Here is a 21,819-nt window from a genome sequence, read left to right as displayed (position 1 = left end):
AACAGCATGGCAGTAAAAACAACTTCGGGTTACCAAGTGCAAGGCCCTCAATAAATACGATGTTAAGAAACGAAATGAAGTGTTCACAGAAAAAAAAAAAAAAAAAAAAGAGACGTTTGTTGTGCATATTTGCCGCATTTATACGGTATACAACTCTGGCGTGCTTGCAGAGTATCCCACCCGCTGACTGGAACACGAGAAGCTGTGAATACGACCAACTTTCCGCCTCGCCACCAATCCGGCCGCGCTGAGAGGGCGGTTCGCTGCCGACCCCTCACTCCAAACGACCTCCGTCCCCCCCCCCCCCTTCTCCTCCCCCACCCCGCCGCTGCAGCACTCGTGCACTCTTGCGTGTTGCTCGGCGAGCTCAAAGGATTGACCCTGTCGCCTCTGGGGAATTAGCGGTGGCGCAGAGCGGGATGCTCGCCCGGCTCCGAGCGGGGCACCGCCGCTATCGCCGGCGACGAAGCCAACTCGCGCTATGACAAAGCAGTTCCCCATTACGCATGACAACGCCGCGACGAGAAATCCGAGAGCTCCCTACGCGCGCCCGCGCTCCCTGGCTATCCTCGTCAGGGATTCTGGCCCGTTTGTGCCAATGTATAACAGTTGACCTCAGACTGGGCATAACTTGTACGCACAAAATATTTTAACATCTGGTGTGTATTAGAGTACAGTGCGCGTGATTTGCTTCGCTTCCTGTTTAGCTAGGATCCCAAATATGAACATGATAAGTGGTAGCTGAAAGCAGCGGAAGTTTCAGGCAAGAACACGGAAATTTTTGGAAAGCAGAAAATTAAATTGGAACGACGTTTTACTCGACACTAATGCATCAGTAGTGGTGGACGTAGGTAAGCGCAGGTAGGGGGCGAATTAAAATACATTTAAAATAAATGAAGCGGAGTGCTGTCACTACGATCACAATAAATTATCTAGAACACCCAACGCGAATATATCTTGTCAAGAGAGGTTTCCAAATGCATTAGTTTTCTAACTCACGCAAAAAGTGGATTAACATTTTGCAATACGCAATTGCAGTGAAATGCCCATTTGGGGTGTTTTAAGGTGTTGGCTAGTACTAACAAAGACTGCACTTACTGCACAACCTGAACCGACAGATTAACGTAAAAACGCTGGAAATAAAAAATTACGTTGGCAATAATTAGTTATTTGTTTCTAGAGTTGCCTTTTTTAGTGTACCTGGCGATTAGCTGGCTGCTGATGCAGAAGCCATAAAAAGTCTACAGTTCAGCTAAAATTTCGCCATATCAGGAGACGTATACAGTGTACGTGTAACAATTGCTATACGCAAACAAATCCCGCTTTTTGTCGAAACAAAAAGTCTAAGTGCATAAAATTGGATCACAAACGCGGCAGAAAAAGTGTACACTATCTAAGTGCGTAAAATTGACCCAAAAACGCGCAGAAAAACTGTACAGTCAATGAAAAATGAAACACGAACACGAAAATATGAAACAGAACACACAAAAAGCGCGATTTCTTTCCATGCAAGTCAAAATTACGCGTGGCGTAGTTGCAAAAACAAAGTTGGGAAATGTGGCTTTCCAAATATGCCAATAGCACGCCATTATTGGACCTCAACGAGCAGTAGTTTTCCATTTTGCGCGTTCTGGTTCATAATTTCGTGTTCGGATTTCATTCGTCCATGATTGTACATGATGGAAGCAATCTAGTTGATAAGTTAAAGCCAGTTGTAACTTTCGTTTTTTGGGACATATTATTTTTCTCTGGTTGTCGTTCGCGTCGATAGCATTACAGTGTTGGACTCTTTCGCGTCATCTGGTACCTCAGTATGTTCATCGATATACTTGTTAGAGAGTTCTGCAGCCACTCTCGACATTTCTGTCTATAGCTGCCGACGTTCCTCTGCACGAAAACTAACTGTACAAAATACATGCCTAATTTGTAATTTTGGAGCTTTAAAAACTGTTTCCATGTCAGTTCTGTGCATCGTTTTTTACAGGATGTCTGGAAAAGTAATCGGTCCGCCGTTGTTGTGAAGCGGAAATGCCCGAGCGTAAAAGCGCAAGGAAGTACTATATTCCAGTGCTCATATAGACGCGTTGGGGGGATGGCGCCGAAATGAAGACAAATTTCCTTTTCCTGCCTTGCGGCCAATCAGTTTTGCTGAGACGCTTTCCTGCCGTACGCCTAAAACCCGTTCGATTACGGAGCCGATTACACTGTCTGATTTGAATGAAAGCAGCGCCTGCCGTTGGCGCAGAGACAACCAGCTCCGTAACCACGCGACATCGGACGTAAATATATGGTGGATATTATAAAAAAAGCACTTGACGAAAAAATCAGCGCAATCCAGGCTAGCATGCGCTAGTTAGCTCCACCCTCATACATCCTCTTGACGTTTTTGGGGTGAAAGTATAACCGTAGATAACTATCAGAAATCAAAATTACGAACGGCAGCACTAGGTCACCTGCCGTCCTGTCACACGGCTATAAGAAACGGGCGCGCATATGAAGAACCAGGACACTTACTACGTGGGCGAACTGTCGTCAAGCGAGCCGACGAGCTCCGCGACAGCCCGGTGAAACCGAAAAGCCAGTCGGCTACAGCGAACCGAAATGTGCGCCTCTCACACGATTCTTTCGACACGTGGCGTGTTCGGCCTCCATCATTCCGGAAACGCTAAGCGCAGGCACGGCGTGTCGATTGCCGCTGCGAGCGTCGATCGCAGAAGGAGAGCAAAGCAAAACAAAGAGGTAAGCGCCAGGAAACCAGAGTGTAAACACGGGGAGGGAGAGAGAGAGAGAGACGGCGCGGAGGCAAGGAGGTTTACGCCTCGATCGCTGGTTGCTTGCTGATTTGCAAATCGCCGCTTCGGTCCTCCGGCGTGCGTGATACGTGCCGCGGCGTCATTTCCGCGTTCTCCACGAACGCCGCCGCCCCTGTCGTCGACACAGTCACCACTGCCGCTACAATCGCGTGCCACGCGGCGCCATCCACTAGAGAAAACAACGGGGGAGCAGGCAGCGTAGGAGCTGAGCAAATAGGCGTGTGATAAGCTGGCCGGCGACGTTGCTGCTCTTATTGACGGTGCGTGTCGAACGGTTCTCGGCCCGTGCTCGACCGCTTGATTGCAGTTCCTTCGTGCTGAGGCGTGCAGGCGGCTTGTGAGATTGGATTCTTATACTTCTGGTTCGAAGTGATAATACTAGTAACTCTAGGCACGCCTCTCTATGTTCTGTCCTTACCTTTCCGCTTCGTTCTCTGCTTTATGCGTTTTTTCCCGATTTCACAGTTTTCCCACGTGTAGGATAGCAAACCAGGCCATTTCCTGGTTAACCTTTTCCCTTCCTTCCTTCACTAACATTGCTACAGAAAAAAAATGGCGGAGAATTATTCGAACCGGTAATGTGAAAATACCACGCAGCTGGTGTGACGCTCCAACGACGTGGTGATTGCACGACATTGAGGTGGTGCTACGATGTGGCCAGAATAATGTCACGTAGCTGGACCTTTCCGTTTGTCCCGTACTGTAAAATGCCGTACGTGAGATGGCGTACGTGCACGAGCTCAGGTCGCGATGATTTAAGGCGTTCACTTCCTGAGGTCAAGGGTGGTGATACGGACGGTTTCGGTGGATACGTGTGCGCATGCGCAATCGGAAAAGGAGACACCTCACAGCTACGTAAAGAGCGTGAACACATACCAAACGGATGGAATACACCAGGATCCTATTTTGGGAACGCTGCCTCTGGCACAATGGCAGAAGAATTTAGACAACGGATTGAAACGGGCGTGGAACCAGAAGTGGTAACCTACAGAACGGGAATATCCAAACTACTCAGGTATCTACTCTTCTGAAGTGCTTTGGTTCCCCCAGTACGTAGCCAATGCATGTTGCGTATGCACGTAACATGTGTCCTAGAATGTACTCTGAGTATATAACGTGGCTTGCACATGTCATACTTATAAACTGTATAAGTATACCCTTCTTTTTTGCAAAAAAAACTATTGTTGGAAGTTGGAGCATTTGTCGAAGTCTTTTGGCTGTTTGTTTTACTTCGCAAGCTGAATCGTAGGTTGTAGTCAGGAACTGACGCAACAGCCCTAGCATCATGAAGATTTTCGGAGGCTGACGTTGAAATACCATAGTTCTCGTATATTATAGGTCAGCTAAAGTGAGTGCAAAGTTTGTGCAAGAGTCTTTTATCGCGCAATCAATGAAGTCACGGCCGTCATTCATCGCGGATTGAGCTGGAGGTATACTGAGGTAGATAGGGCTGCACAGTAGTAAAACTATTACGGTCATTTAGAGAGGAAAAAAAAAAAAACCTGCGAATATCTTCCCGCCGGCGATTCTCTCCCAACCCCGAGGAAGGGAGTAAACGAAGCAACGACGAATTTACCGATATAGTAAGCATGCGGTAAAGAAAACTCACCCCTGTGCCTGTTGGTCTGCTTGTCGAACATCAGCATTGCGTCTTCTATCTGCAATGGAGAAACAACAAACAAGACTGAGCCACACCGCAAAAACAACAAAACCGTAAAAACAGGTACGAATAAAACAATTACGGGCATCCTTGTAAATACAGTAAAAGCTCGTTAATTCGAATTCGAAGGGGACCATAAAATTGTTCGAGTTCGAATAAAATTAAGCGGAGTTCGAATTATGGGGTGGGCGCTAGAATGAATGGACTTCGCGCCACACCGCGCGGGCAGAACACAAAAATCGACCTCTGGACTCGTTATCGCGCATTAGGCGGCACTAGATGTTTGTGGCAGCTGATTTTGTAAATAATGTTCGTAGAACTTGAATATCGAACGGCGGCGCAGCGCCCGCTGCGGAAGCGAAATAAGCTGCCGTAGCAGCGTAGCGCGCGCGCTACGCTGTTATTTTTTTGTTTCTTTGTTTTGTATCTCTAGTAAATTTGGTTTGGTTTGGATTTGCAATACATTGTAATCCCTCTGGACCGACTTCTTCTGCGAAGAGCGACGTAAAAAAGTGGATCCCAATTCGAATTAACCACTTAGGATAGCGATGAGTTCGAATTATCGAGAGTTTTCTCCCATTGAAATATACAGGGCTGTGCCGGGACCAGGGCGTCGGGTCGAATTAACGGGAAGTTCGAATTAAGCGAGTTCGAATTAACGACATTTCACTGTATACACACCGATTCTCCTTAAAAGCAAGTTCACCATAACTCTCATTCGCTGCGGCCACTCCTTTTCCCGTCACATCAATCCCCGCATATCCCCTTTTCTACGTCAGATGCAGCTGTTATCTTTATTGTTAAGCATAGCCGAGATCGTCCAACACAAAATGTTCCGCAAACAGGATGAACTTATTAAGGAATATGAAAGAGACATCGAGCACTTCATAAGGGCTCGCTTTATCACTCCGGGCGGAAGAAGAAAAACAAAAAAGGCGCCGCAGAATTCTGACCGAATGCAGTAGCAGCGCACACGTCCGGCGGCGGGGTGGTGCCGCCTCGAGGCATGACTGGCGCAGCGCGAAGCGGCAAAAAATGTGCGCCGGCAGCCCCGGGAGGAGCGTGACATAAATCACACTATTCGGAGCGGGAAGCGGTCGCAAGGAAGAGGCGCCGGCCGTGTCCTTTCGAGTGGGCGTTGGAAACGGGGGCGAAGGGTTGTGATAAATGACCGCGTAACAACCGGGACCCACGGCGAGTTTGTAATCTCGGTGCTTGTGCTTCGCGACAGAAAATGTGATCCCCCGAGCTACGCCCCCTGCATCGGAATTAGTATCCGGCGGGAAAGTATTTTCTTTTGCCAGGCTCAGGCGATGCATTTGGCCTCAAAGTGCATATCGAAGAAGCGTAGCAAGAAAAAAAAAAAAAGCACAGGGCAAAGAATCACGCTGATCGCTGTGCGCAAAAGCCATCGAGCGTGCCTCTTCCTTGTGTTTAATCTTGTCGAGAAAGCACCTGCATTGTGATCCAGATTGAGTTAAATTGCGTGTTCCACATGTTAATAGTTGCGTTGTTGATTTTGATAATTTTACGTCCTTATCAAATCAAATCAAATCAAATCAAATCAGTTTATTTCCAACAACAGTGTTGAAGGTCCCTCGGGCGAAAAGCGGCTAGCTACCGCTTGAAGGTGCCTGAGGGCCCGCATACATGACAGCATCACGTGAAAAAGGATAATATAAATATATGGATGCTTGTAAGATTTCAAAATGCTCCATGAAGCAAACATATGCCTTCAGAACCATGTAAAAAAAGTAAAAATAAAAATATCACTACATGGTGACCTTTATCTAGCGAGCGTCAATCGCTAGAAGCCTAAAACTTATGTTCTTTATTCTTTATTCTTTATTCAACATATACCTACAGCGCACGAAGGCGTTATAGCAGGGGGTTACAGGTTCGAAAAAAACAAGTTTTCATTCACAGCAGACACTTGTACATTTGAGAGCCCATTCTACTCATGTATCATTTTGGCAAAAAAGGAATTTGCAAAAATTCCAGTCCTGGAACTGGATTTTGAGGCATTTAGATAAAAAGTATTTACACTCAAGAAGCCATTCGATTCTTGAAATTAAAATTCCTTTATTTCGATTCTCCACATTGAAATTCTTTTATTTCAGCTCTTACGTTCACATACGCCTGTGAGACATCTTTATACTAAATCCATGATTGAGCAGTGCAGTGTGTGAAGTTTGATAGCACCAAATGTGCAGCGTCTAGAAACGCTACCGGCTCGTTTTGCTTCCAATTTTGTCGCAGGACCCGAACGTTACGTTACAACCTACTACAGTATCGCTGGACCGTACTACACGGCATCGACTTCAAAGGTGACACCGCCTCCGAAAGCGAATAGTGAATACAATGTCAATGTGATGAAATTCCTTAGGCTGACAATATGCGTCAATTAGGATTGTCACGTGTCGTTTGGACAGTTCCTACTGCGGATACTTCTTGAGGCAGTGACCTCGCAGCAGCCTTACGGTGGCGCTAATGTAGCCCGGGGCCTACCAAGTACACAGCAGTTCCTACTCCACTGAGTTTGGGAAATGTAAGCGCTATCTTGAAGGCCAGTGATACCTCGATACCTTCTTCATTCAGCGTGCTTCGCTTCTAAGACCCGGGCAGCTTGCTTATTTTGCATGCTGCGCTGCAATGTACCTAAGGTAATGCTGTCCACGTATACTCAAAAAAGCCTTCTCTCAGAAAGGTTGCCTCAAATCATCATGCTCTGTAGTGGACAGAATAATTCGAAGGCAAACGAAAAATTGGCTTTGTATCTGCTCCTTTCGTTGCAAATGTCGACGCAAGACGATAGTCGACTGGAATTCCTGGCAAGAAGAAAATGCTTCCCTTCTCTTTCCCGTTCACCTGTCATGCACTTCCTCTCCAGTCTCGTTCCTTCCAAGATAACACGCTACAGATTTGCTCAAGTCAATTTAACTTTACCGCGTTCCACCGCTCCAAGTCGGGTGCCTCGATGTCAGCGCTGCCGTATGGTGGAGACGCGCGTGTATCGAGACACCCGACTACAACGTTTATAGAACCACGTTGCCCTACTCCACGAGCGTTCCAAGCGGAACGCGAAACCTATCTAGTGGAACCTTTCGTTGCTGTTGGAATTTGATTGTTTTGAAATCCGCCAGGTAGCGCGGTCAACAGCACGCGAGAATTTTTGAAGTTGATGGAGTATTTTTTTTTTTGCTATCGCAGAAAGCAGGCATCTGTAAATTTTTTGATTAAAAACACTGCAAATAGAAGAAGAAGAAGACTATTTTTCAGCAGACGTTGTTACAATTCCTGCTGAAGGGGCAGGAGCTAAAGGCATTGAGTGCCTGACGAGGGCGCCTTAGATTTGCGTAATGTCTTGTTCTTTTCCTACAATGTTGAGAAGTATGAACCTTAATACCGGACTTAGACGTTTAGATTTGGCTGTGAGTATATACGACTACAGCGCAGCATCAGTGGTGCTATGGCCGGCTGGCTGAATCGAGTGACAGACAGACAGACATTCAGACAGACAGGCAGGCCAAAATTTTCCCGTTCAAGTAGCCCAAGAAAGACTATCGTCTTTAATAACCATGTAAGTCGTGTCACGTGCAAAAATGGCCCGATTGACTCAAGGCGCTCTAGCTAAAACTGTAAAGCGTGCTCTGCCACACATACATGCTCTACAAGGTGAAGGAAACTTCCGGTAAGTGAGGTGCGCATCACGGGAAAAAAAGATTAGGAAGAAATTGGCATCACAAAACTAGAACCAAAACACCCTGACCTCTTGCAATGTCGAATGAGGTAATAAAATTTGTGTTCTTTGTTTGTCTCCTTTTCTCCCTTTGAGTTTTCATGAGCGCAAACACCTCGGAATATGCACGGTTCGTGCCGCTTAAGGCAGGTTACCAGTTTAAAAAATTGAGGTGTGGGTACGCCAGAATTTACTAACGTCACAAGGCATAGCTATCACCTTCGCCGTGATCATGACCTGTTAGAAAATGCGGTCATTCGTGTCCCCACAAGAGTTACTGTACAACAGACAACAGCAGAGGAATCGCGCGCTCGAGTCCTCCGGCGATGTAGTTCAGCATAGGCCTTGCAAGAGAGAGAGATAGATAGAGACGGATATATATATATATATATATATATATATATATATATATATATATATATATATATATATATATATATATATATATATATATATATATATATATATATATATATATATATATATATATATATATATATATATATATATATATATATATATATAGAGAGAGAGAGAGAGAGAGAGAGAGAGGTGGGAGGGATGGAGCGAGGGGGAGGGAGAAGGGGGGTAGCAGAAGACGTTGCAGATGTTCGATTACTATTTCCCACTTTCCCACTGAGCCCAACAAATTATTTAAGGGTGATGACTGTAATTAGCTAATCAATTTTGATGTACGCTTCGTTCACGCGAAAATTTGCTCCTACGTATGTACCTATTGACATCAAAAAGTTCTCCTACCACAGTGCCATCCTTCAGACATTACAGGCTAATGCACAGCCCCCAAGAACGAAAAACGATGAATGTAGCAGAGCAAGCAATGCCGCACACTGAGAGGGACGCCTAAGATTCCTTTATCATACCAAAACGCCCTCTACCATCAAACGACGCATATTTAGATTCTGCTATGCCCGTTATTCCTAAGTAAAAGAAACATACACTTTTTATGTCTGATAATTGCAGGTGACTTACGGCGACATGTTGTCTTATCGAATATTTGTTCTTTTACAGCATAATTTCGAAACGCCCCTTGAATTTCCATGGAAGTAATATAAAACGCCAGGAAAACTGACGCATATGCGAAAAGTGCGGCTGCTTCGAAGCAAAGGGCGGGATTTCAACCCGCAGCTCTGCGATAGCGCGACTGTTCTTGACACTTCGTAGACATACGACTCGCGAACCCGACTAAAAGGTGGAATTCATTTACGTGCACAGATATGCACACCAGAAAAAAGTGGAGCGTAACCCCACTTCTGAATCTCAACGGCGGGGTCTTACATGCGTTACTTGCAGGCTGTGGTTCACGCCGTCGGGGAGCGTGATGTTTTTCTTTGTTTTGATTCGTTATCCCACACTTGAACGACTCATTGAAACAAAAAGAGAGGATATGTCGTTGTTTTTTTTTACGCAAGCTACGCACTAATCGTAACAGCCTTCGATGTCCGCTCTCACTACCACGACCAGCTATTTTGCAATGACCCCGATCGCACAGAAAAGTTTAAAAAGCAATCACATCTTAATTTCCAGTACGCCCAAGGCGTCGCGAAGTGTTTATTCTTTATCGGTATCTTGTTTACAATTCTGACACAGCAGAAACCAGAGCGCGTTTGTTTTGAAGGGGCCAGGCAGAAAACGACAGCCTTCAACGATCGACACAGCGAACGTGCTGCGGTCGCCATTTTTAAAACCAGGGGTGAGCACGACGCGTATGGCGCGTAACCGCTAGGCGCAGAGCACGCGCAGTGGTAGCAATGTGCGACGCACTTCGTTCTGATTCAATAAAGCATTACCAACATATTTGTACACGAAAACCCCGCGAAGCTGAAATTCTCCGACGCTTGTGGCTGTGAGAAAAGAGAATGAACGAAACCGCAATGTCTTAAAACCCGTGACACGTTCAAGTGAGGCGAACGCAGAAGCAAAATTGTACAAGTGGATAAAAAAAAAAGCTGTGGTTGACTCCTCCGTCATAGGAATCGGTAAAACACGAAAGAGAATTGGGCAGCGAAATCGGCAGCGAAATCTACAGCTAAGCATAATTTGCGGGACGGCGGCTGCCTTGTGGGTGTGCTTGGCGAGCGACGTCCTGCTGATGAATCGCTTCGGCAAAGGTGTACTGGCGTCATTTCCGTGACGGATGAGACGTCAGTGAAATCTTGGTGTATCCCGGCACAAAACACTTTCGTGTTAAAATATCAAACCCGAAAATGAACAACCCTAATAACGTACTCTTTAGTACTAAAGGTTGCTTCCCCGCTAGAACACCCTGCGTGCAGGGGTGCATCCTTTACAGGCCGCTTGCTTCTTAGCACTGGCGTCACTTCCGAGACGGATATGACGTATGCGAAATCTTCGTGTATCCGGGAATAAAACACTTTCGTGTTGAAAAGAAAGAAGGAAAGAAAGGCGATATATAGCACGCAGCCTAAGAGCCTTTCTCCTTGCTGCATTCCTATTTCCGGGGATTCGGGGCGAGTGCTGGTCAGCGGCGCCGGTGTCCGGCTGACTAACGGCCAACCTTCGTCTCGCGGAAGACGACAGGGTGCCCTAATTAGAGCGAGCAGCATCCGAGCGGCGGCCGCGAGGGAAGCGCCGCTGGCAGCGGCCACTCGAAAACGGCGCCATAGTCCGAACCGCGAAAATTATAGGTCCCATCAGGCGGCCGGCCGGCCGGCCGGCCCCGCTGGCGGCCGCGCGCCCTAATCGCAGCGGCCGTTAGCGTCCGGAGGCCGGTTACACCGACCGGCAGAGCAAATGGCGGGAGGCGCGCGAAACCCCTGATATCTGCATTCGACCACAGCCGCTGCTGGCGAGATCTTTCTCGCTGGTTTCCCCTTCCCGATCCCCGCGTAAGTCTCGGAGCCCTTACTGCGAAACGACGACAACGCCGATAAAATGGACGCTCTCCGAGCAACTGCGGCCATCTCGAACCTCGGTCGTACTTTGGGAGAATGTGGTAAATGCTGCGTTGCCTGAGTGGCACGCTCTCGCAAAGAGCGAAGCAACGTCGCCCAGACCGAAGAAACGGTAAAAAAAATCAATGCAGTTTCGCAAACGTTTACGACAGCAATGCCTTCGGCGCTGCCCCACACATCTTTCAATTCTTGTGCGTGCATGCAGAAACCTCCTCTAGCGCAGATCTGAAATTTACAGTACTAGAAAACGAACCCAAGTTTCCCGGGCAGTGATGCAGAAATCATATCCGCTAGGATGCAGCTGTTGTTTTTAAAGACGATAGCCTTTCTTGGGCTACGTAAATCCATAAATTTTGGTCTGTCTGTCTGTCTATCTGTGACTAGATTCAGCCACCGGGCCAAAGCGAAATAGAAGCTGCACAATAGTCTTATTTGCTCACAACCAAATCTAAACGTTTAAGTCCGGTGTCAATGTTCATACTTGTCAACATAGTTGCGCAAGAACAAGACAACACGCAAATATAAGGCAGAAAATCATTACATAAGGAATATTTGCAGTGTTTTTTTATAAAAGATTCATGAATGCTTCGTTTTTGCGATAGCAAATGAAATACTACATGAACGGCAGGAACCTGTCGTCTGCTGTTGCCCGCGCCACCTCCTGGCGGCATTAAAGAAATCAAACGGCAATAAAAGCGAAAGGGTATCCACGTTCCGCTTGGAACGCTTGTGAAGTAGGGCAACCATACGCGGCCAATTTTTTCGATACGTGAAAGAGGACGTAACAACGAAAATAAACTAAAAACATTACGAGAATAGAAGTGCGCTAAGTGGCACCAGAAGAGTTCGCACTGAATATAATTCAGTTTTATCGCTAAAGCGCACCACTCCGAAGACAGCTAGTTATTAGGGCATAAGTGAGAAAAAAGGAAAAAAAATGCTACTGTGCAACAAACAACCGCAACAAAAACGATTAAAGGTCCAACGAAATGTTTTTTTTTTAATATGAAAAGACGGGTTTGAGGTGGCACCGTCATTTCTTTAATTTCGCGCACAAGCGTAAAAAATCGGCGTGACCGCGTTGCTCGAGCCTCCCCAAAATTACTATATATAACAAGCTAAAGGCATGCGGCGGCCAGACTTTAAGCCTAACTTCACGCTTTGAGATCTAAGAGCGTAAACCAGCTGGCTCCCGAAGCTCGACTCTGATGAAGCCAGCCCATAGACCGACACTTAAATAAACCTCGTTGTTGTGTCCACGTGTGTTGGTTCCACATAGGTATTTTCATAAAGAACACATTTTATTATGTGAGGTAGTGTTGGTCACTCAAGTTACCTGTCAACAAACTTAAATTTGCAATCGACAACTTAGTCTAACCCTCGCATAGTTAGTCAGCGCCGCCCCCCCCCCCCCCTTCTTCCCCTTCCACCCCCACCGAGCAGTGAATTGCACCAGCCCTTCTAAACAACTTCTACGCAGAGGAGAAAAACGCAGTGAGAAGGCGAGAAATATCCTTCCGGTGAGCAGCGAAGGTCAGAAACCACACTTTTCGAAAAGAAGTCTTTCAGGAGCAACCATTCAAAAATGAACAGTGCGCGCGGGAGGCAAAGAGCGGCGGTATAAATAAGTAATGGCTTACGCGGCGGTAGCAAGCAGATCACAATAATAGAGAAAAAACGGGACAGCCGGTATCGGAAGAAAAGGCGACCACACGACGGCTAAGCGAGCCCGGAAAAGTTGAAAAGAAAAATGGCGGAGAAAGTAGGACGGCGGCGAGCGAGACCTAACCTGGCCAGGGATGGCACTGCGAGCGAGTGGCACCAGCTGGAAACTCGCATTTTTTATACCACCCCACTCTCCACTTTCACCTCTCCCCCGCTTCCCACACCTAAAAAAAAAAGAAAAAAAAAAGAGAAGTCGGGGTAAGACCCAGCCTTTTGCTTCGTCCTGCACAGTCGACCGCGGACAAAGATACCCACTGTGGTCGTCGGTATCCGCGACGCCGCGATACCGCCTTGAAAAGCGGAGGGGATGGAAACACCGCGCATTCTCCTCCATAAGCGAACACCGGCACCGTATATCTTGCTTCCTCCCAAATCTCTCCCTCTCTCTTTGTCGCGTCCTTGACTGCTTTGTCTCCCTTTTTTACCCACCTTGTGTCTGTACTGAGCAGCGGCGATCGCGGTACAGCACTTTCTGACAACGGCTCGTTATTAATTACGATGACGGACGACGTTCCGCAAAATCTGGCATCAGCTGAATCTCTCTGCAGAATTCCTTTGCCCCCGCGCTCCTCGGTTTCCCTGCCGACTTGTCTTCCCGTCTTCCCATTTTTGGGTCTAACCTTTTCTCTCTCTTTTTTTAACCGGGGAAGCGGCGGCCAGAACTACGGGAGCGCTGGTCAAAGTCTCGGCGCTTTTTGTGTTGTTTTTGCCTTCGGATAAACCAGTGCCCGGAAAGAAATGTTCGCGAGAGAAAGACAGACGGGGAATGAGAAAGGGAAGGAGAGGAAGAAATGCCACCGATGCGGATCGCTAGAAACCAGGGCAGCCCATGCAGGGATCGGTAGAAAAAATAAAAGAAGAACGAAAAAGCAAAGGAAGAACGATCATCCTATTTTTCTCGCCACTCTTTCTGTTTTGTTTTGTTTTGTTTTGTTTTGTTTTCACGTTATTGAAGCTTCTTCGCTACCCTCATTCCCGCGTGCGAGGCAGGACTTTCGATATAAATGTTCACCCTACGGTACGCCTCCATGCAGCTTTTGACCACCTTAAGAATATTTTGTCTTGACGCACTCTGTCTTGTGTAAGGCATGAAGCAAGCGCGCAAAAAAAATGGAGGGGGAGGGGGCAGGCACTCTTCTGCGACGAATGAAAATTCGACGAAGTAAGCGACGCTGCTGCCGGTTATAAATATGGATATCAGCGGACTAACTCCAGAAAGCTGTGCGTGGTCCGTCATGCGACGGTCGTGAAACCGCACATGCGTTAAGGGGGAGGGGGGGGGGGGGGGGGGGGGGCGCTGGCAGCGGGGAGTGCTGGCGGAAGAGAAGACGGCGAATGCGATCGCCCGGAGACCAATTAGAACAATTATCAGTCTCTTACACAAATCAAGTGGCCATAATAGTCCCGCAGGTAGAATGTTTTCGAGTAATGTTCCTAGATGCATTAAAGTTGTTTATGTCAATTTTGTGAGCACCGCCACCGTCCTCAGCACCTGTATCATCCAAACCTGGATGAGTTCTGGCAGGGTGTGCGGGCCGCACCGCGCAGAGCGCCCTGGCCAACGGGGGACTCCTGCGCCGCAGGGTGAGGCAACGGCTGAGGTATGAATCTGGGGTGGAGAAGCCGCCGCCGTGGCCGTCGCAGCTGGCCAGGACACCACTGGGATCCACCACTGCGCAGGCGCGGTGCTATTTCTCCTCCGCCGTACTATTGCTCATTCTCCCCCGATCGGCGCTCGAGCCGCATGCTTGATGGCGTGTTTTTATGACAATGTTTCGACCACTGACGACGCCAACACCTTTTCTCGTAATTGTACACATAAGGCTTTCGCCTTAACATTCTCTGTCGAGGGACCCTTCCCTCCAGTCTAGCTAGAATGTCACTTCCCCGATTTCGCACATGTTTTTCATTGCATATGTCGCTCATCACTTCAGAATATTGTGCGGCGGTTTTCCGCGTTCTGTGAGTAAGAGCGACCATCAATACTTTTTATTTTCGTCGTAGAGCACCCGCCATTCAGGCGAGGTGCTGTTTATCCATTGAGGATAACGAGATTTACATTCCACCGAAATGTTGCATAGTTCCGTACGCGACAGTCTGTTCGGACAGGGGCCGGTTATGAAGTTGCCCTGCTAGCGTTGCTGGGTTCCGCTGCCCACAAGTAGATTCTAGCCTCCCGAAGATACGTGCTGTGATTTTCGATGTTCAGACAACCAACCTGTCCGGCTGGCATCTTTTCCTCCGTTCACACAACGAACCTGTCGTCATCCCGAAACGCGCAGACACAATAGTTCGCGCATACCGTAGCTTAGCTGGAAACGCTCGTTGTACTGCTTAGACGCCAACTATATGAGAGGTTAAGCGAAACTTGTTGTTCAGCTAGTTGGTTTACGACTAATGTGAAAAAACAGGGCGCTACGCAGGCGTGGACAAAGAGAAACTCAAACGACATATACAGGCACAGGAGCACATATACGGCAGGTTCTTAACATTTTATCCGGGGTGTCCGTGCACGTAGAGCCCGAGACTGCCTCTTCTAAATATTAAAGCAAGATACGGCCCATACTGCGCTTGAATACGCCTATGATGTTAGAAAAGCCCTCCTTATAGGAATCATAACCCATTAACACGAATTAAGATAGAAAAAAGGAAAACGATATGATCCAAGGGTGATTTCTAACTTGATTTATGAGGTATGATTTATGATTTACTATATGATTTATGGTACGCGAAACAACATAAAAAATCGAAAAAGCGACGAGCCAGAGAAAAAGTTCTCAACAAGAATAAGGAGAAAATAAGATTGTTAATGCACCAAGAACGCATTGAGACTGTAAACAAAAGAAAGAACGTAAGAAGTTGTAAATGTGCCAGTGCTGAGGCTAAATTCAACTATGACTAGAAAAATTTACTCTAATATTTTTCCAATAAAAAAATGAGCCCTGTCGCAAGATGAGCGCACGTGAAGGAAAAAAAATGAAGCAAAGTGAACCCCGCTTCGCCTTTCAAAAACAAAAAAGAAGTGCCCAGGATCTACCAAAGTGGGGGGTTGTCTTAAATTGTGTAGCCTCTCAAGCTTGCATAAGAAATGCCACTTTAGCTGTTTTGCACGGCGCCTTAGAAACTCGCTCTTAAGTAAACTTTGACCTTACCGGGCAGTCCATTGAGACAAACGTAATCAACTCTCGGGGCGCAACCAAAAAAGAAAAGAAAAAAGAGAAGAAAACGCAGACAACATTAAGGATAACATCATAGGGCGCCGAGATGAGACCTGCTCATTAACCTGCTTTCAACTTTTTTATCTTGCCCTTCGAAAAAAGTTACAGTTAATTAGTACGTCTCGTTAACAAAGGCTGGCGCGCCGTTGCTCTTCAAAACTTAGAGCCTGCGCATTTCGCGGAGCTAGGGTTCGTTGCAAACTCGCTCAAAACGCGTGCTTGCTTTTGTTCGAAGCAGGTAGCGAGTGGTTGCAAGGATAAGAGGAGCAGGGGAAAGAGGAAAACAGAGAGGAAGCAAAATAAAAGCAACGAAGGCGTGGCTGCGCAGCCGCCCAGGAGACGCGCAATCAGCGCAAACTGTTCTATTATCCAATAATTCAAACTGCGTGCCGCCGAATCCCAGGCTCGTGGTGATGCTTCGGTTGCAGAGAAAATTACCAGCAAAGCCGTCTTCCAACGGAGAAAAACTGCCAGCGTGCTCGCGGCGTTGAGAGCAAAAGTACCCGCACGAGATAACAGAGGACAGGTGGCGGGTCGGACACTCGGGTAATTACGAAGAAACAGAAGGTAAAAAAAAAAAGAGGGGGGGGGGGGGGGGCGGAGGTTTCATGCGGTAGCACACGGCCGCCCACAGCCTGAGCCGGAAGGAGCGAAATAAGGAATGAACGAAGAGGTCGTAATACCAGCCACGTAGCGAGCTAAAAAGAATACCCACAAAGCAAAAAAAAAAAAAACAAGAAAACGTTAACAGAACCGTGCCATCGGGCGAGCTGAAATAAAAGATAATAGCGAGCAAGCAAGCGACCCGAAGCAGGAAGCCGTATACCGAAGGCGGTGCATGACCTCGGAAGTCTTGCGCTAATCACGCGGGCGGGTTGCAGGTACTGTCGATAACGATTGGAATTCCCTTTCTAGCTGCTCGGCCCACTCGTCGATTTCAGGATCCGCGCACAACGTGGCGCAGCTGGCGGCGTGGAGAGCTAAATGTTGCAGCTCGCCCGAGAGAGGAGGGCGTTCGAGAGAGGCCGATGTCCACCGTCCGCTCCAACGGATACCGGGCCCGGTATGCTAATCGGAGCGCGTTGATCGGATAACAATGCGCCCCAAGTTTTCCCCGCTCGCAGGCCGCTTCCCCCGGGGGGTCATTAGGCGCCGCCAAAGTTTCCGACGAGCGCCGCGCCCGAGGTCGTTGCGAGTCAGCCACCATAGGTGAGCGATTCTTTCCCTCCACCTCTTTGACAAATTAATGCGTCAAGCGATCGCGCTAACTGTGCGACCTTGATTGTGCGTCTGGGAGCAGAGTGCGAATCTCGGCGCGTGATTCAGCTTCGTCACAAGCCTTCGTCATCACTTTGCTAGTTTAACGCTTAAGTGCTGAGGGCACTATTTATCGCTCTAGTGAGCGCTAGAGAGTACGCGCTGTTACTCTCAACATTTCCGGCGCTAAATAATTTAGGGCAACCCGAGCAGTCGTGAAGAAGCGCGAGCTGCAGCACCGCTACGTTTGCTAATCGTCGCTTATACACGACAACCACAGTGGCACGAGAAATTACGTTGCTAGTCACGGAGCTCTTTTACAACAACCTATATTAAAATTTCTCGCGTTCCCGCATGCGCGTCCGCAGTTATAAACCCAGATGCTAAACATGAATTACGGGGGACGCTTGGAACGTTCTAAGAATGTGAAAACGAAAGCCTGGTTGGAATTTCTGTTGATGAAATTTGCGGCCGCACCCGTCATACTTTGCCAGCCCGCCCGAGAGAGGAGGACCACACCCTGCGGTGGACAAACCGTTCCGCTCGCTCGCCTTCGCCAGGAGCCCCCCGTTCGACCATGTCGGTACCGTCACCTCTCACACGAGGTCGCGGGTTCGATTCCCGGTCGCGGCGGTCGCTTTTCTGATGGAGGCGAAAAGCGAACATGCCCGTGTGTACGAGATTTCGGCGCACGTTAAAGATCCCCAGGTGGTCAAAATTAATCCGGAGCCCTCCAATACGGTCCGCCTCATCGCCTGCGTTGCGTGGGCGCGTTAAAGCCTACAATCAATCAATCAATCAATCAACCGTCACCTCTCAAGGCGCCTCGCACAGGACGCGCGGAAAAGCGGCCTGCACACCTCTGGCGCAGCACTGCGTCGCCATTTTTTTCGAGCCCCCAAGCGACTTTCCTCCAGCACTGCTGTTTACCTACCCCAGGAGTTTCTGCACCTCACAACGCGCGCGCCTCAAACATAAATATCTTAGCCTTTCGCCTTTCGACTCCCGAGTTGTAAGGAAGACGGACTCACGATTCAAGGCTTACGGAGCAGGAATACCACTATTCCATGGTTAATGTGGCGGTACTACCATGTACTTTTATCAACGGGTTTTGCACCCTGCTAACGTTGGTCATCATTTCAGCCATCACCCCCTAACAGCGTGTTTGATAAACGGCCTGATCTCGAGCCGGTGGAACCGGTGCTCTGGCATTACACGGGCTGGTAATGGTTCTGTATGTTCGCACCGGGTCCCTCCAAAGTATCCGGACTTCTCGTCGAATAGACTGCCAAGAGCGGCGGAACCACCGCCGCGTGCTTGAATTAAAGCAATACGCACCTGCAATTCCATACAGATTTTTTTTTGTAGCAGAACTTACGCTGACTCTTTGTGTTTAATTCTACTTAAACAACTCCAATTTGAATATGAAAACAGCTTGCGAGACAGTGCTAGCTCTTTCCTTTTCGTGTTCCCCTTCATACCGACAAGCTATTTTGCTGGGTCAGGAGGCGAGCGCTCGCAATGAGGGGCGCTGAGGGAGATTTGTATCGATCATGTGCTTTACGGAGCAGTATCGTTCTCGTGGTATCCAGTACGGCACTACAGAGTTGAGCGCCAGCTGAGCACAGCTCTAAAAAAAAATCTTGCACCATATTGCGACCCGCCGACTGCAAAGACGGCCATATGGTGGGCCGTGAAGGCGGTCTTTCCCTCCAGGACATGCGCCATTCGATGGGTGTGGGAGACGAGAAAAAACACTCTTGTATCCCGCGTTCGCTACCGAGGCCGCGGGAGTTCGCTCAGCGGGTCGCCTACGGGCCACGTTGAAGAAAGCGGGGGCTATAAAGGGAGCTGGCCGCGCGCACGCCGGAAGGGCAACGAAATTAATTTTAATTAGGAACGATTAATTAAACCTGCTTGGCCGACCACGGCGATTACGCACGACAGCCGACCCCCTCTCGACCACGGGCGGGCTCCGACCCTTTCTCGACTCCACCGCTGTGGGCAGCTTTGCACGAAGGAGCCGTATACTTGAAAGCGACGGACCTTGAGCGAACGCGAATGTTTCTCGACTCTTGGGCATTTCTATTGCCCGCTCTTGCAGTTGACCCTAAAACGAGGACCCATTCCTTGACAAGAAGAGGACGGCGCTGTAAAATGTAGGACGAAGGGAAAGAAAGAAAGAGTGCCCCACTCGTAATCAAGGCGGGTGCTAGAACTGAAGTCCCAATCCGCGTTTGATTGTGTCAGTGCGAGTTTTTTTACTCACCGACTTGGAAGCGCGCCGGAATTCGTATTTCGCCGCCAGCCAGATGGCGACAAGAAACAAAAGCATGGCGGAAAATCAGGGCAGAGACTTAGTTGGAACGCGCTCAAACGCAAAACGTTATGAATATCCGACAAAGCCAAATGAAGAAAAAAAGAGAGAAAAAAAGGAATGCTACGATCTTGGATCGGGACGTTGTAATTGTAGAAGCTAATTTCGACAACTCGAGATGCATTTCCTCTTTCTGATTCACTTTCTTGTTAAACCTAAGGTGCTTCTGGAGACGGGCACAGACAACCTCGTTAGGGGCGCCGGATACCTGCTGATCTCAGAAGCCGGGCCAAAAGGTACGCCCAACGACACGAACACACACACATACACACAGAAAGAAACACGACAGAAAAAAAAAAAAAAACTCTCGGCTCACGGTTCGAGCTCCCTAAATATGGGCCTAATATCGTACATATTAAATTTCTCCGCCTTTTCGAAGCGAAAGGCTAGATTCTCATATCTGGCCCGAAGACGCTGTGTGCGCACCGGCTAAAACGAGCCTTTCCCGCATATGGCCACACCATGAGCGCTGCGCAATGCTACGTTGAGCTCCGCATTAAAAAAAAAACGCAATAAAGCTGCTTCAAAGGAACGGAAGAGGGATAGACACCGCCCCGCGACCGAGCGAATTTCCCTGGTTTGATTAAAACGCCCGCGAGCTGTCGAAGCGAGCGCTGCGGCGAGGAGGGCATTGTTTTCCACATTTTTTTTTTACAGCCCCGCCAAAACGGGTACAGTAGGGACGAGGGAGCAGCGTTCAGGCTCTGTAGACTTCCTTGTTAACCGCCTAAGCGGACGGCGGAGATTATTATTATTACGATAGCTTTCCGCGATCCCCCTTGCGACCTTCTTCAAAGAGGCCCGACTGTGTATTGAAGACGGCGCTCAGTTGGCACTACTACGAAGGGCGCAGGCACATTACAAATGTCAAGGGATTCCAGGGTTCCTGCTCTCCATAAGAGGGTTGAGACCATGTTAGGCGTTGCGTGTGAATGAAGTTCCGAGCATGGCGTCAAAAATGTTTTGACGGCATGCCTCCCAAGGCAGTTCAGGAAAAAGGACCGCTAGATGTCCTCTTCTGTAACTTGACCAAGGCCACTGAAGGTCTCTGCAACGTGCAGAAAAAGCGGCAGAACTAGAGCGACAGGCGCCTTCTAAATTAACATCTAACGGCTACGGACGAAAGTTCAGATCACTCAGAATAATCTCTATTGCAGTTAGGCTAGAAGAAGTAGCCTTTTAGCTTTGTAGACAAGGATTTACAGCAGTCAATAATTTACAGCAGTCCCGTCTATATTAGTGTTTGAACCGGTATCAGACGATGGAGAATGAGCAGGCTTCCATATTTTTCGCCGTGGTGCTCATTCGATTAATTATTCGCCAGCACCTAGAATGCACTTGGGTAGCGCTGAACAGAAACGGATGGAAGTCAATGGGAGAGGTCTTCGTACTGCAGTGGACCTAAATAGGCTGTTGATTTTAATGATGATGATGCTGAAAAGGAGTACCCACGAACGCACGGAAGATTCATACCGCCCACACACACACAAACGCAGGCACGCACGCACACGCACACGCATACATACATACATACATACATACATACATACATACATGCATACATACATACATACATACATACGTACACTTATTTATTTATTTATTTATTTATTTATTATTTATTTAAAGTACCTTACAAGACCTGACAGGGCATTGAGTAAGAGGGTGCATTAGAAAAGTGCGAAATTAACCAGACTTTCAAAAAGGCACTGAGGGAACCACAGTCCGAGAAAACATTAGATAACAAATTGGCCGTAAATACATAGTATCTAGAGAAACGTGAAATACAAAGATAACGTGTGCTGTATTTGCGCGAACATAGTATGCATACATACGCACATACGTATATCAAGGTTGCAGTCGTCATTGCCAGTGCTAATCGGCTGTTTCCGAAATATTTAATAGTGCCGAATGACGTGTGTTTGTCATGTTTCTATGATACATTGACAAATAAGCGAAAATATAAGTCGAGAAAAAATCCGCCATTTTTTCCGGGAGCGGGAGTCGAACCCACATCTCCGCATAACGCGTGCGGTGCACTGACAATTATGCTATCCCGCAGCGGCTTCTTGGGCGGCCGCTTGGAAAAAAGCGTTC

General features: G+C 47.9%; 1 protein-coding gene across 9 annotated transcripts in view; it reads right to left on the bottom strand.

Moving 5' to 3' along the window:
• The window catches only part of Rbp6 (RNA-binding protein 6), a 586,247-nt gene that overhangs the window by 201,565 nt on the left and 362,863 nt on the right, over window positions 1-21,819 (bottom strand). For all 9 annotated transcript variants that reach the window (XM_077677081.1, XM_077677080.1, XM_077677082.1 and 6 more), the window contains one exon: window positions 4,423-4,471. In XM_077677081.1, coding sequence (XP_077533207.1) covers window positions 4,423-4,471 — 49 coding nt within the window. The remainder of the gene's footprint in view (window positions 1-4,422; window positions 4,472-21,819) is intronic.

The sequence above is a fragment of the Haemaphysalis longicornis genome, unplaced genomic scaffold, assembly GCF_048455015.1.
Source record: "Haemaphysalis longicornis isolate Haplotype H1 unplaced genomic scaffold, Haemaphysalis longicornis Haplotype H1 scaffold_7, whole genome shotgun sequence".
NCBI lineage: Eukaryota > Metazoa > Arthropoda > Arachnida > Ixodida > Ixodidae > Haemaphysalis > Haemaphysalis longicornis.
The sequence above is the reverse complement of the archived record's forward strand: the minus strand, read 5'-3'. Positions and strand labels throughout refer to the sequence as shown.